General features: G+C 51.2%; 2 protein-coding genes and 2 long non-coding RNA genes across 4 annotated transcripts in view; 2 read left to right on the forward strand and 2 right to left on the reverse strand.

Annotated features, from left to right (window-relative positions):
• The window catches only part of LOC118018353, a 13,702-nt gene extending 5,344 nt beyond the window's left edge, over nt 1-8,358 (forward strand). The window contains exon 2 of the long non-coding RNA XR_004681376.1: nt 7,973-8,358. This is a non-coding gene — a long non-coding RNA (uncharacterized LOC118018353). The remainder of the gene's footprint in view (nt 1-7,972) is intronic.
• PXMP2 (peroxisomal membrane protein 2) lies at nt 1,724-11,666 on the reverse strand. The gene is made up of 5 exons (XM_035016779.1): nt 11,522-11,666; nt 10,060-10,173; nt 8,025-8,187; nt 4,661-4,780; nt 1,724-2,075 (listed from the first exon to the last, which is right to left on the reverse strand). Exons 1-5 carry the CDS (start codon nt 11,653-11,655, stop codon nt 2,007-2,009), a joined length of 600 nt encoding a protein of 199 aa, XP_034872670.1. The 5' UTR covers nt 11,656-11,666; the 3' UTR covers nt 1,724-2,006.
• On the reverse strand, nt 6,679-8,018 carry LOC118018352. Its single transcript, XR_004681375.1, has 2 exons — nt 7,754-8,018; nt 6,679-7,633 (listed from the first exon to the last, which is right to left on the reverse strand). It is a non-coding gene; the product is annotated as an uncharacterized LOC118018352 (long non-coding RNA).
• A 295-nt stretch (nt 11,667-11,961) lies between the features above and the next one.
• Nucleotides 11,962-12,436, forward strand: part of POLE (DNA polymerase epsilon, catalytic subunit) — a 47,335-nt gene continuing 46,860 nt past the window's right edge. The window contains exon 1 of the mRNA XM_035016780.1: nt 11,962-12,042. Within this exon, the coding sequence (XP_034872671.1) occupies nt 11,981-12,042 (62 nt within the window). The 5' untranslated portion in view covers nt 11,962-11,980. The remainder of the gene's footprint in view (nt 12,043-12,436) is intronic.

Raw genomic sequence — 12,436 nt, forward strand, 5'->3', positions numbered from 1 at the left:
GTGTGTGTGTGTGTGTGTGTGAGAGAGAGAGAGAGAGAGAGACGGGGCGTTGGGGCGTGTGTGAGAGATGCGCGGCCTGTGTGTGTGTGTGTGAGAGAGACGGGGCGGCGGGGTGTGTGTGTGTGTGTGCATGTGTGAGAGAGAGAGACGGGGCGGCGGGGTGTGTGTGTGTGAGAGAGAGATGGGCCGCGGGGTGTGTATATGTGTGTGTGAGACAGGGCTGTGGGACCTGTGTGTGTGAGAGAGACGGGGTCATGGGGCTCTATGTGTGTGACCACACCACTTGTGTGTTTGTGACCATGCCACAGGGTGGAGGGGAGTGTGTGTGTGTGCTTGTGTGTGACCCTGTTGTGGGGTGTGTGTGTGTGCCTGTGAATGCGTGTAAGACTGAATGGGCAGGGTGGGGGTGGGACCACTCCTTGGGGGGCACTGGAAGGAGCCCCAGCCTTGAGGCTGAGAGCCCGACGCGGGGCTCGATCCCAGGGCCCGGGATCATGACCTGAGCTGAAAGCAGATGCTTAACCGACTGAGCCACCCAGGCGCCTCAGTCTTAACCAGTTTTAAGCATATAGTTCTGTGGCATTAAGTACATTCACACTGTTGTGCAACCACCACCACCACCACCATCCATCTCCAGAACTTTCTCCTCTTCCCAAAGTGACACTCTGTCCCTATTAAACACTGATCCCCTATTTGCCTCCCCCAGCTTCTGGCACACACCATTCCCTTCGTCTGTATGAATCTGACAATTCTAGGGACCTCATGTAAGTCGAATCACATGGTATTTTTCCTTTCATTTAGCATAGTGTTCTCAAGGTTCACCCATGTTGTAGCATGTCACAGGTTCCTTTTTAAGGCTGAATAATATTCCACTTTATGGATATAATACATTTTGTTTATCCATCCGTCAATGGACACTTGGGTTGCTTCCACCTTTTGGCTGCCGTGAATAATGCTATGAACGTAGGAGTGCAAATATCTCTAAGTCCCTTTCAGTTTTGGGGGGTATGTACCCAGAAATGGAATTGCTGGGTCATCTTTGTAGGTTTTTAAGTTAGGAGTTGACATAATCTGACTTACATTTTTTAAAATCTCACAACCCTTCCCCTGGGCAAGAAATTAAAGAATTCCTCTCTAGGGAAACTGGCCAGTCTAAGAGAAAAGGCCTCAGTTACTGAAAATGGGTGATCTCCAACAAAACCGGGTCCCTGCTTTGTCAGCCCACAGTGAGGGTACTGCCTGAGTGTCTCCAACTCTTAAAGACTGATGCACAATCAGCAGACTTTTGGGGAAATCCTGACTGAGAAAAACAGAGCAAAACAAATGGAAAAAAAATCCCCATGAACCCTGAGAAAATAGAAACAGCATATAAATACAAAAAAAATTTAAAAATACAAAATTAAGATCCAAGGATATTGTATCCATGAAACAAGAATGGGATACTGAGAGTGAGAAAAGGCGAGGAGGAGGGTTAACAAAAGAACAGTAAGAGAGCAGAAAAAAGTCAGCGGAAAGGGTGGCATACACTTCTCACAGGGCCTCCAAATGTCAGGGTAAAGTCCTGCTCTAGAAGGGCCCCTTTCCAGTGGCTCCATGTAGGCATGCAATAGTATTACAGATTTTACCACAATTTTTTTTTAGTTAAAAAAAAATCTGAGGGCAGCCCTCTGGCCACCCATTTCTACCAAAGTGACACAATTGTTCTGAAAAATTAAAATCACCACAGAAGAAACTGCATTATAGTTTATTGTCGTCCTAATTCAATTCAAGGTGACAAGTGAAGTCAACACTACTGTATTTTCTGACTCTAAGGCAGCATCACCTGAAGATAGTTACTGCCTTTTTAAAACACAAGTTCTTATGTTAAAAGATTTGTTTCTCCATCTTCAATCACATGATGTGGAGTCAGATAAAGTCCTGACTAGGTTGTTTCTGCTCCCTCACCCTACGCAGGTGGGTCCCTAGACCCACATGGGCAGTGTGTCTGCATTCACTCCAGGTCCTCTTCACTTCCGCAGAGAGGCCAGGTAGATGTACCAGAACAGAGACACCAGGTTGGCAAAAAGCACTCGGAACTGCCAAGAGAACACAGGCCACAGTGAGGCCCTGACTCTATCTACCAGTCACCGATCCCCCAGGACAGAGCTCATTCGTTGGTCAGTCCATCCACCCACTACTGTATTCACTGAGCCTTTCCTTCGTACAAAGCACTGTGCTAGAGGGGTGAGCAGGACAGTCTGTGCCTAGCGATGTTACAGGCCAGTAGGGAAAACAGACAGTAACTGTCCTATGTCCTCCTTCACTGAGCACTCGCTCCTGGCTCAGCTTCTCACCCCAGGACTGGACATCATGTGGTGGCTTCACCAAGCCCACCGGTGATACCCCGCCAGCCCAGGCCATGACCCTGCTTTGATGATCTGTTGGAGGTACTCCCACCTGAAATTACCTCTAGTCAATGAGTCTCCCTGACATATAAGCTCCATGAAAGCAGCAGTCTGTTATATCTTGTTAGTCACTGTATCCCTAGAGTTTAGAGCAGTGGGGCATACAGTAGGTGCTCAGTAAATATTTGTTTAATAAACTCCACTGCCCCTTAAGCACTCACCTGCAACCACCTAAAATGGAAACTAATCACAGCCTCCCAGCTTTCTGTCCCTAGGCTGTCCAGGAGGGTCCCATTTTCCAGGCTCTCCCACTCTCCCATCCATAGATCCCTTCACATCCTCAGCCATTCTGCCTTTCCATATCTTTATTTCCTTTTCTATGTACTTTAGGATCCATGGCTCAGGGCCTTCATTGCCTTCCCCTCTTGTTCCTTAGTTGTACTCCCTGGAAAACCTCCATCCTCCCTGCTGCCCTGGGGCCCTATGCCCATGCACAGGAGGGTCTCCAGTCAGCTCCCTCTGTCATTCTCTACAAGTTTACCGTGTCTTTACTCCCCTCAAGAAACCCATCTTACCTCCTCTCCCCTCAGTCTGGCCCTGCCCTGCCCTCTGCCCTCCCAGAGGAAAGAGAAGGTATACACGGGCGTCCCCAGTGAACAGGCACCTCTTTCCTGTCTTAGTAAAGAAGGGCCTCTGTCTAAAGCACCTCTCTGCTTCTGCCCAAATCCCATGCCCCCCTCTTTAGGGTAGCATATGGCCTCTCTTCGCTTCAAAGCCCATTCCCATCATTTCTCCCCACTTCTTCACAAACTTCTTGAGAGAATTTTGCAGACTTATGATTTCTACTTCATCCACCACTCAATTCACAGCAGTTTGGCTTTAGTCCTCATGGAGCTGAAATTGCTCTTGGGAACATCACTGATAAGATCATTGTTAAAACCAATGAAACTGATTCTCATTTTGCTTTAACCCTGCAATATCTGTGGTTGTGTGTCACTGCCTTCTCCTGGTTTTCTGCTACTCCTTGGTGTGTGTGTGTGTGTAACCACCCAGCCTGCACCTCCCTCCCCTCTTCCCAGCCTTCCAATGGAGCTGCAACTCAAGGGAATTCTGCCCAGGTCTCTCCCCTCTAGAGCAGGGGTGAAAACAAGTAGGTTACTTAAATGGTGTGCAAAAAAAGCTTAAGGTTGCAGTCCTTGGAAAGGCCTGTTTGAGAGGCTAGCCCTTCCTTGGGGCCTGGGTAGTTCGAGTTCCTGAGAGTTCCCACCTTTCCCCAACTGATAAGAATGGCTCCCTAGGCCTGGACTACTTGCTAAAATAACACAGTTCACGCTGAGCACTTGCTCTCCTGGGAGTCTGGTGTGTGCCAGGCAGAGGATGCCTACGTGACCAGCCCTCCCAAAAAACCCTAGGTGCTGCGTCTTTACAGGGCTTCCCTGGGCAGAAACATGGCCTACATGTTGTTGCGTTTGGTGGTACCAAAGCTCTTTTGGTGAGCGCTTGCTCTGTGTGACCCTCATGGGAGGGAGGGAGCACAGGAAGCCTGCATGGATTCCTAGGATCCAGTGGTGTATCTTTCCTTCGGGGCTGTAATAAACCCAGGCCATGAGCACACAGATGTGCCGAGCCCCTCTAGCGTATCTCCAACCTTGCGTATGGTCTTGGGGCTGGACACACACGAGCTGTCCTTGGTGTGTAAAAGCAGTGCACAATGGCGAGGCCCCTCAGCCCTGCCCCAGTGAGCCGTTCCTGCAGCTTAGAGCCCCTCCAGGCTCCCACCTTGCTCAGAGCAGGAGGTGGGGCTGCGTGGGGCAGTTTCAGCAGCCCACCTCAGACTGCGACCCCCCCCGGTGCCCAGAAGTACGGGACCCCATGTGTGTGGCACCCCAAGGACTGCCCCACCCCAGGTCCCACCGTCTGCCTGCTCCCCGGGTGTGTGCTGACCTCACTGCAGGTTAGGCTGCCCGTGCCTCCCCTGCACATCCTGCCGGGCACTGGCACTGCTTGGCACCTGCATGCACTTTTGACTGTGACCCGCGAGGCCAGGCACTGGCAATACTGCACCCCTGGAAAATCCAAGCTGCTCCTGGACTGGGGGCTTTTCAGAAACATTTCTGGGACCAGTGGATGAGGTGTGGACACCTGTTTTCTCTGTCCAAATCTGGAACTGCTACTGATTCTGGGCAGAGAGAAAACCGCCAATCAGTCCAAGCTAAAACAAGGCTGGTGGAAGATGAGGCCCCCTCTGGTTCTGCATGGTGCCGGCTGGCCCTCACCTGCAAAGGGACGTAGTTGATGTTGACAAACTGCGCCGGGGTCCAGACTTGCCAGTTCATGCACAGCGCCGGCCAGAAGTTTCTCCTTATCTGGACAGCGACCGCAGCTGCGTCTCTCCCCTGGAAAGGAAGGGTGTGGATGGTGAGCAGTGGCCACTGTCCTCAGAACCGAAGCTGGGGTGCCAAGGTCTACAAGTCTCCAAACCCTAACATGATGGTTTTTAAAACTGTGGATTTTGGGGGCACCTGGGTGGCTCAGTGGGTTAAGCGTCTGCCTTCGGCTCAGGTCATGGTCTCAGGGTCCTGGGATCGAGCCCCGCATCCGGCTCCCTGCTCAGCGGGGAGCCTGCTTCTCCCTCTCCCGCTCCCCCTGCTTGTGTTCCCTCTCTCGCTGTGTCTCTCTCTGTCAAATGAATAAAATCCCTTTAAAATAAAATAAAATAGGGCGGGGGGATTGGTTAGCCCGGTGATGGGTATTAAGAAGGGCACGTACTGCACGGAGCACTGGGTGTTATACGAAAACAGTGGATTGTGGATCACCACATCAAAAACCAATGATGTACTGTATGGTGACTAACATAACATAATAAAATTTAAAAATAAATAAATAAATAAAATAAAATAAATAAAAAATAAACTGTGGATTTTGTTCCATTTGTATGTAGACAGCACACCTGTGTGCCTAATTAGCGCTGCGGCCCTAAGGAGCCAACCACCCGGCTGGGAAGTCATCAGCAGTGAGGCAGTGCCCAGGGCCCTCATGGACCTTCATCACTCTGTGCAGGCTGACTGAACGGCGGGATCCATGCAGTTGGCCATGGGCACCAGAACGGCTATGTATGCCTCGGCTGTCAGTTCTGCCCAAAATAATCTCCAAAATGGACGCATTTTCAAGCAGAACTTGAAGTTTAAAAAAAATGAACCCCAATAAATTGATTCTAAATGTCATCTGAGAGGATAAATGCATAATAGCCATCTTGAAAAAGAATAGCAAGAGGAGGCCTAAATTACTAAAGACTTAAAAAAATACTATGAAATGATGGTAATTAAAAGCTAAAAAAGAAAAGACATACAATGGAAATTCATAGAATCCAGCAAAAGATCAGAGAGTCCAGATAATGGATTGCACATATGGGAATGAGAGCGTGATAAAGTGGACGTTTCAAAGTACGGGGGGATTGTTCAATAAATGGTAACAAGACAATTTGCTATTTAAGTGAAAAGAAACAAGACAAAAGTATATCTCCCACATATGAATAAAAAAATAAGAATACTAGAGGAAAATATAGAATATTTCCACTATCTTTGTGTTTGTCAAAATGTACATAATAAAATCATAAAAGAATAAAGTAAAGGAGCATATTCCCAGTATCTTCCTTGAAGGAAGCCTACAAAAGAAAAGAATGACAGATTTGAATACATAAAATTTTTAAACTCCTGTATGGAGAAACACACTATAAATAAACTTTATTTATATAACTTCAAAGGTTTAACTTTATCTGCAATTAAAAGACAAAAACCTGAAAAATGGGAAAAATATCTGCAGTCTGTATTTGGCAAAGGATTGATGTCCTTAATATATACAAATATACAATCAGTGAGAAAAAAGCAAACACTGATAGAAAATAAGCAGTTAATACAGTAAGCATATAAAAAGATGTTCAACCTCATAAATATGCATACATTATTTTTTATGTATCAAATTGCCAACTATTTAAAAGAAAAATACAATCCTGGTTGTCAAGAGTGTGGGGAAACAAACCTCGCCCAGAGGACAAATCTGCGAGGATTGGGCGCTCTGGGGTCACAAAGCCTAGTTCTGACAGGACTCACGGGCTCGCAAGTTATGGGAACTCAAGCCGTGGCCCTGAGCTTCCTCAAAAATGGGGTTGACTTGTGGCTCAAATGACCCAAAGGACTCAATGCAGAGCTTGGAGCAAGTGCTCAATAAATGTCAGCAGTTTGTACTATTCTATAGCCCTGCAGGAAGAACAAGCAAGGACAGCCTTTTTGGACAATTCTGGGAATTAACCAAACAGGAACCCTTACACAAAAGGGACAGGCATACGGTGGAATACTATGCAGTCCAAACGTGATTATCTATGATCAAAAAAATGCTGGACGTTGGCAGAGCACAGGGAATTGAGTCCGTGGTCCTGTAATTAGAGTTGTGTGGTGACACTTAGGCTGAGCACGGAGGACAGAGTAGCTGAATCACTGCGCCGTGGACCTCAAACTAACATGACATCGTGCGTCAACTACATTCAAATTAAAAAAAAATTTAAATGCAGATGCAGAAGCATCTAGAGTGTGTGTGGTATAATGTGGTCCCACATAGATCATTTATGTGTTGGGTACCTTACACACTTTGGTCACCTATGACATATGTATTCAGGGTTCTCATCTTTTGATGAACATACATTCCTTTCATATTTGGAAGGATAAAAGGGACGTGGGTGCCCTTCGCTTCCCCCTACCTCAGATTTCCTAAGGGCTTGCCCAACACCTCTTTTTACTATCAGGGACTTATTACTAACCCGTTAAGTTGAAGCATCTTTCCTGCCCGCCCCCCCCCGAACACTTTAAACCACAGGGGTCTTCTCCTCAGGAACCCGAACTCAAGATGCTGCTTCAAAGTAAAACCTGAAGGAGAAGGATTAAGCTGCTGTGATTGGCTGGGACAATTACTTTCAGGGCAGAACATGACACATCTTGGGCACACGGTGTTTGCAGAGTTGGGGAGGGGGTAGAGGTGAACTGGGAAGGGACTGGGCTGGGCACAACCAACAGACATGCCTGGTGACTCTGCTCGAACACACCTCTCATGTGGTGGTTGTGATGGTTTAAATCTGTGCTATGTTAACCTCTTCAGAGCACTTGGGATGTTCAGGACTGAGTTAGCACAGGGTTCTGCAATGCCATCGGGAGTCTGAAACTTGTTTCATGAATCCCACGGGCCCCCTTCTCAGAATCCTGTTTGTATAAAATAAAATATATGGGATTACCAAGGAACCAACTATACTGAAATACACCTTTCAAAATATTCAGGAAAAGAATCTTAGGATAGATGAGTAGATGTGCTTGCTTACTGACACAGTGACAGGACTTGAGGCAGGTAGGAGGGGCCACGAAACATAAAAGGTATTCTGTAACAAATGACGCGTGGTGTCAAGATGCCTGTGACTTCTCACTGTGGACCAACAGGTACTGCTGACATGACCGTGGTCTGTGTCTGACGTTCATAAAGGGAAGTGAGGAATTTCAGTTTGAGTGTACCGAAAAGTTCACAGGCCCTCTGATTTCCACCCACAGACGCCAGGATAAGAATCGCTGAGCCAAACAAAGAGCTATGGCAGAGACCAACCTCCAGGAAGTTCATGATGAGGAAGAACAACAACAGGAAGGCCGGTGCAAAGAGGAGGCGGTCCAGCAGGAGCCTCTTGAGCCCAGCCAAGGGGACCTCGGAAGGGATCCAGTGCTCCATGAAGACGTAGAAGAAGTGACTCAGTGGCCCTGTGAAGAAGAACCTGAGGCCCCACGGTGGGGGTGAGCAGGACTGCCATTCCCTGGGGGTGCCCTTCTTGGGTCCAGCTTCACCCCCAAACCCCAGATCCTAAACCCTGCCTCCCTGGAGCCTCCCATCACTGACCACACAGGTCTGTGTGGTCCTTCTAGAAAACAGGACTTCTTTGAATCTGCTTCAAGCATTCTTTTTTTTTTTGTCTCTGCTAGACCTGCCTTGGATCTCCCATCAATTTCCATGTGGCCAGGTCCTTTTCAACACCGTCGGCTGGGAGACTTTGTTCATGATTGTTCTGGACAATGAACCCACCATTGTCCCGGCCACACTCTAGTCCAGGTCCTGCCTCACTGTCTTCATAGCCTGTGTCACCATATGTCATGATCTCATCTGTTTAGTCATACGGTACCCTCTTTGCTGAATAGAGGTAACCGTCCCAGGACAGGATTGTGCCTGTCTGTTCACTGGGCGTGAACACACTGTCCACAGTGCCTAGAACACGGCCTGGCTCAGAGAAGGTGCTCAAGGATGAGTAAGTGGATGCATCGCTGGTGTCAGAGCTTTTCATCAAACCCTCCTGGGCAGTTAGCAAGAGTGAAACCTGGTGCCATGCACTAGCTGGTCTGTACTGACCCTGTGTGTTCCCAAGTGCAGAGTACTTGGGACACGACTGAACACAGCCACCGCATCTACTGGTACAACAGACCCGTAGCTCTGTAAAATTCAGCAGTAAAAAGATGCGCAGGGACCCAGGGTTCTTCCAATTTTTGACACTGGAAGTCCTCACACAAGTGGTTCTCAGCTATTGCTTCCTCCTTCCACAGGTTAAGTGGCCTAGAGCAGGGGTCCTTAGTGAGAGGGAACGGAGTCTTAACTTGATTTATTCTTTAGTGATCCCTCCACCCAGCGTGGGGCTCGAACTCAAGACCCCAAGATCAAGAGTTGCATGCTCCACCGGCTGAGCTAGACAGGCCTTGAGAGGGAACAGAAGTCTTGAAGATGGAAACTGTGAGTAACACTTCCCAGGGGATTCTGACACACTCCCTCCCTCCAGGGTGATTATGGCTTTAACTACATTATGGAAAAGTTGTGATGACCGCAACCAACATGCTTACAAATATAAAGTGATATTTCTGAATTCTAAATTGAAAAAATGACTCTTGTTGCAAAAGACTTCAAAATAATCCATCTATACAAACACTATTGTTGGCCTGAGAACTCAGGGAAGACTTAATTGGTAAAACTGAATCTCTGTGGTCTTTGCAATTCCAAAAGTGGTTCAGAAACTGGACACTTTTCAGGATACCTAAATATTTATTTTCTGGATGCTTACACTATGAAAATAACGGAAACAACTGACCATATTTGAGTCTGTTTTCCTCTTTCATGGTCTTTGTGTCTTGAAGGCTAACTTAGGTTTAGGTGAATTATCTGCCCTCAGATCTCTCAGCCCAATGAAGACAGCCACCCCCACCCGAGCAATTCAAAAGGAAAACCATAAAACAAGTTCACATTATCCACCATTCTGATTTTTTCCCATGATTACTTCAATGCTTTTTTAAAAATTATTTCTCCAGGGGCGCCTGGGTGGCCCAGTCATTAGGCGTCTGCCTTCGGCTCAGGTCATGATCCCGGGGTCCTGGGATCGAGCCCCGCATTGGACTCCCTGCTACGAGGGAAGCCTGCTTCTCCCTCTCCCACTCCCCCTGCTTGTGTTCCCTCTCTCGCTGTGTCTCTCCCTCTGTCAAATAAATAAAATCTTAAAAAAAAATTATTTCTCCAAATTAGGAATTCTGAAATATCAGAAACTTGGTCTCACACCCTCGCTTTGTTGCAATCAGTCTGCTACTGGGTAGACCAGCCCCTTGATGGAACTCACCCATAAATGGCATATCTGAGAGGCCCAATGACATCTAGCTTTTGGGAGTTTTCTTTTTCCCGCTTCTTCACAATCAACTGGGCCAGGAAGTTCCCAAGTGCTGACAAAATGCCACTGTGGACAGAGATGTAATCAGATAACAGGAGAAAGCAGCAGGAGGGTGGCCCGTTCCTGTATGTAATCAGCACGGCTGTGCGGAGAGCAGCGTGGGATGGGGAGAGATGAGTCCTTCCTAAAGCAGCCCCGGTGTGAGGTTCCTACATCAAAGTAGAACTTCACACACAGACAGACACACACACACACACCCCCGGTCTGTGGACTGCACCTGCCAGTGTCCTGGGTGTGACACTGCACTAGAGGGTTACAAAATGTTACCAGTGGGGGAGACTGGGCAAAGTGTGCAAGGGATCTCCCTGTATTATTTCTTACAACCGCATGTAAACCTACAATTACCACAATATAAATTTCAGTAGAAAGGTGGAGATGGGCCCAGGTGCTCCAAGGTTTGGTCTATAGTTACCTTCTGATAAGCTGTGTGTGCTAAAAAATCCCAAACTCTTTGTACGGCTGATAAGGACCTTCTTGATCTGATCCTCGGCCACCTCCTTCTCACCTGGTCCCTTCCTCACTGTTCATTTTCTGCAGCAACACAGACCTTCTTTCCACCGCTCCACTGTTAGCTTGCTCCTCCCTCAGGACCTTTGCACTGGGTACCCTCTGCCCAGAGAGCTTTTGCTTTCCCTCCTTCAGGTCTCTGTTCCAATGTCACCTCCTCGGATAAAACCTCCCTGACCTCCCTGTTTATCTTGCTTTTTGTCTAGTTTCTCACTAGAATAGAAGGCCCACTGAGGGTAGGGACCTTCCCTACCTATCTGACTGCCGGTGCTTCACACCCCGGAAGCATGCTGTACGTATTTATGAAAGGCTGCATTTAATAAGAGGGGCTGAGCTTACAAAATTAACCGATTAAAGCCGACGAAGGAGAACGATGTCTCATATCAAAGGGTGCAACGGACCGGCAGAGCCGGGGGCAGGGGCCTGCTGTCACCTCTCCCCCAGGTGCAGAGCTGCGAAGACGAGGCAAGCAAACACCTGCCGCCCCGCCCAGGCTAAGGGTGCCGCTCGAGACACGGAGCCGAACGCCCCTGACCTCGGAACGGGCCGTCCGGCTGCGGCCGCCAAGGGGAGGTGGGCCGGACGCACGCACCTTCGGGAGGGGCCTCACGCCCTCGGTCCGTGCGTTCCTTTGGTCCGGCTCCCTGGCAACGACCCGCCAGAACCGGACGCACACAGCCGCCTACGCCGAGCTCTCCGGCTGGAGCAAGGCTCGGGGTCGTGTGACTCGCGGCATCTCGCCCTTCGCACTCAAATCCCCGCACACAACGCGCCTACGGGGCTGCGTCCCCGAGGCTGGCCGAGCTGCGGGCCGCCCCCCGCCCGGGCCCGACCCCTCCGCGCCGACCTGGTGGCCGCCTTGGTGAGCACCGGGTAGAGCCGCAGGACGCGCAGGTACTGGGCGAGCGCCCGCTGCGGCAGCGCCCCGAGCCCGGCCCCGGCCCCGGCCCCGGCCCGCAGCGTCGACGCCGCGGGCGCCATCGCCACCGCCGCGCCGCGGCCGCCCGGCCCCCGACCCCGCCTCCCGCCCGCCGGGGCGCGGGGACGGCCTCCCGTTTCCCGCCCCGCCGCGGCCCGCAGCGCGGCCCGGGGCAGACCCGGCCGTGCGCGGCTCGCGCGTCCGCACACTTTTCCCTGAGTCCCTAGCAGGCCGCCTCCCCTCCGGCGCCCGCGGCGATAGGAGCTCGGTGGGGCGGGGCGCGGCGAGCCTCCCGATTGGGCGGCGGGCGCTTCCGCCCTCTCGCGAGAGTTGGTGGGAGCGCGCCAAATTTCCCCGGGAGAGCGGCGGCGGTCCGGGCGCGGCGCGATGGTTCTGAGGAACAGCGGGCGGCGGCGCGCGGAGCCGGGCCCGGACGGCGAGGCCAGCCGGTGAGGGGCGCCGGGGCTCCCGGGCGGGCGGCGGGCGGCGGGCGGCGGGCGGGACTGCCTCGTGCGGGGCTCCTGGCGCGCAGCCGCGGCGGTCCTTCGCAGGCCGCCACCCAGCGGCGCGGCCCTCCTGCGTTCGCTCTGGCTTCCGCGCGCTGAGGACAGACGGCTCTGTGGGAGCGCGGTCGGCGACTCGGCGGCGGAGCCGATGGGGCCGCCTGTCAGCGCCTGCCGAGCGGGGTGGGGGCGGGACACCCGCTCCACCGCGATCACAGCGCGCGCGCGCTCCTCGCCTCCCTTCCCCCCCGGCTCGCGGGGCGCCGCCTCCCGGGGCCGTGCGGGGGGCTGGGCGGCGTGTGCGCGGGGCCGCCCCCGGGGCCGTGCGGGGGGCTGGGCG

This window comes from Mirounga leonina, unplaced genomic scaffold (genome assembly GCF_011800145.1).
Source record: "Mirounga leonina isolate KUSES-001 unplaced genomic scaffold, KU_Mleo_1.0 Mir_171, whole genome shotgun sequence".
In the NCBI taxonomy this organism is placed as follows: Eukaryota; Metazoa; Chordata; class Mammalia; order Carnivora; family Phocidae; genus Mirounga; species Mirounga leonina.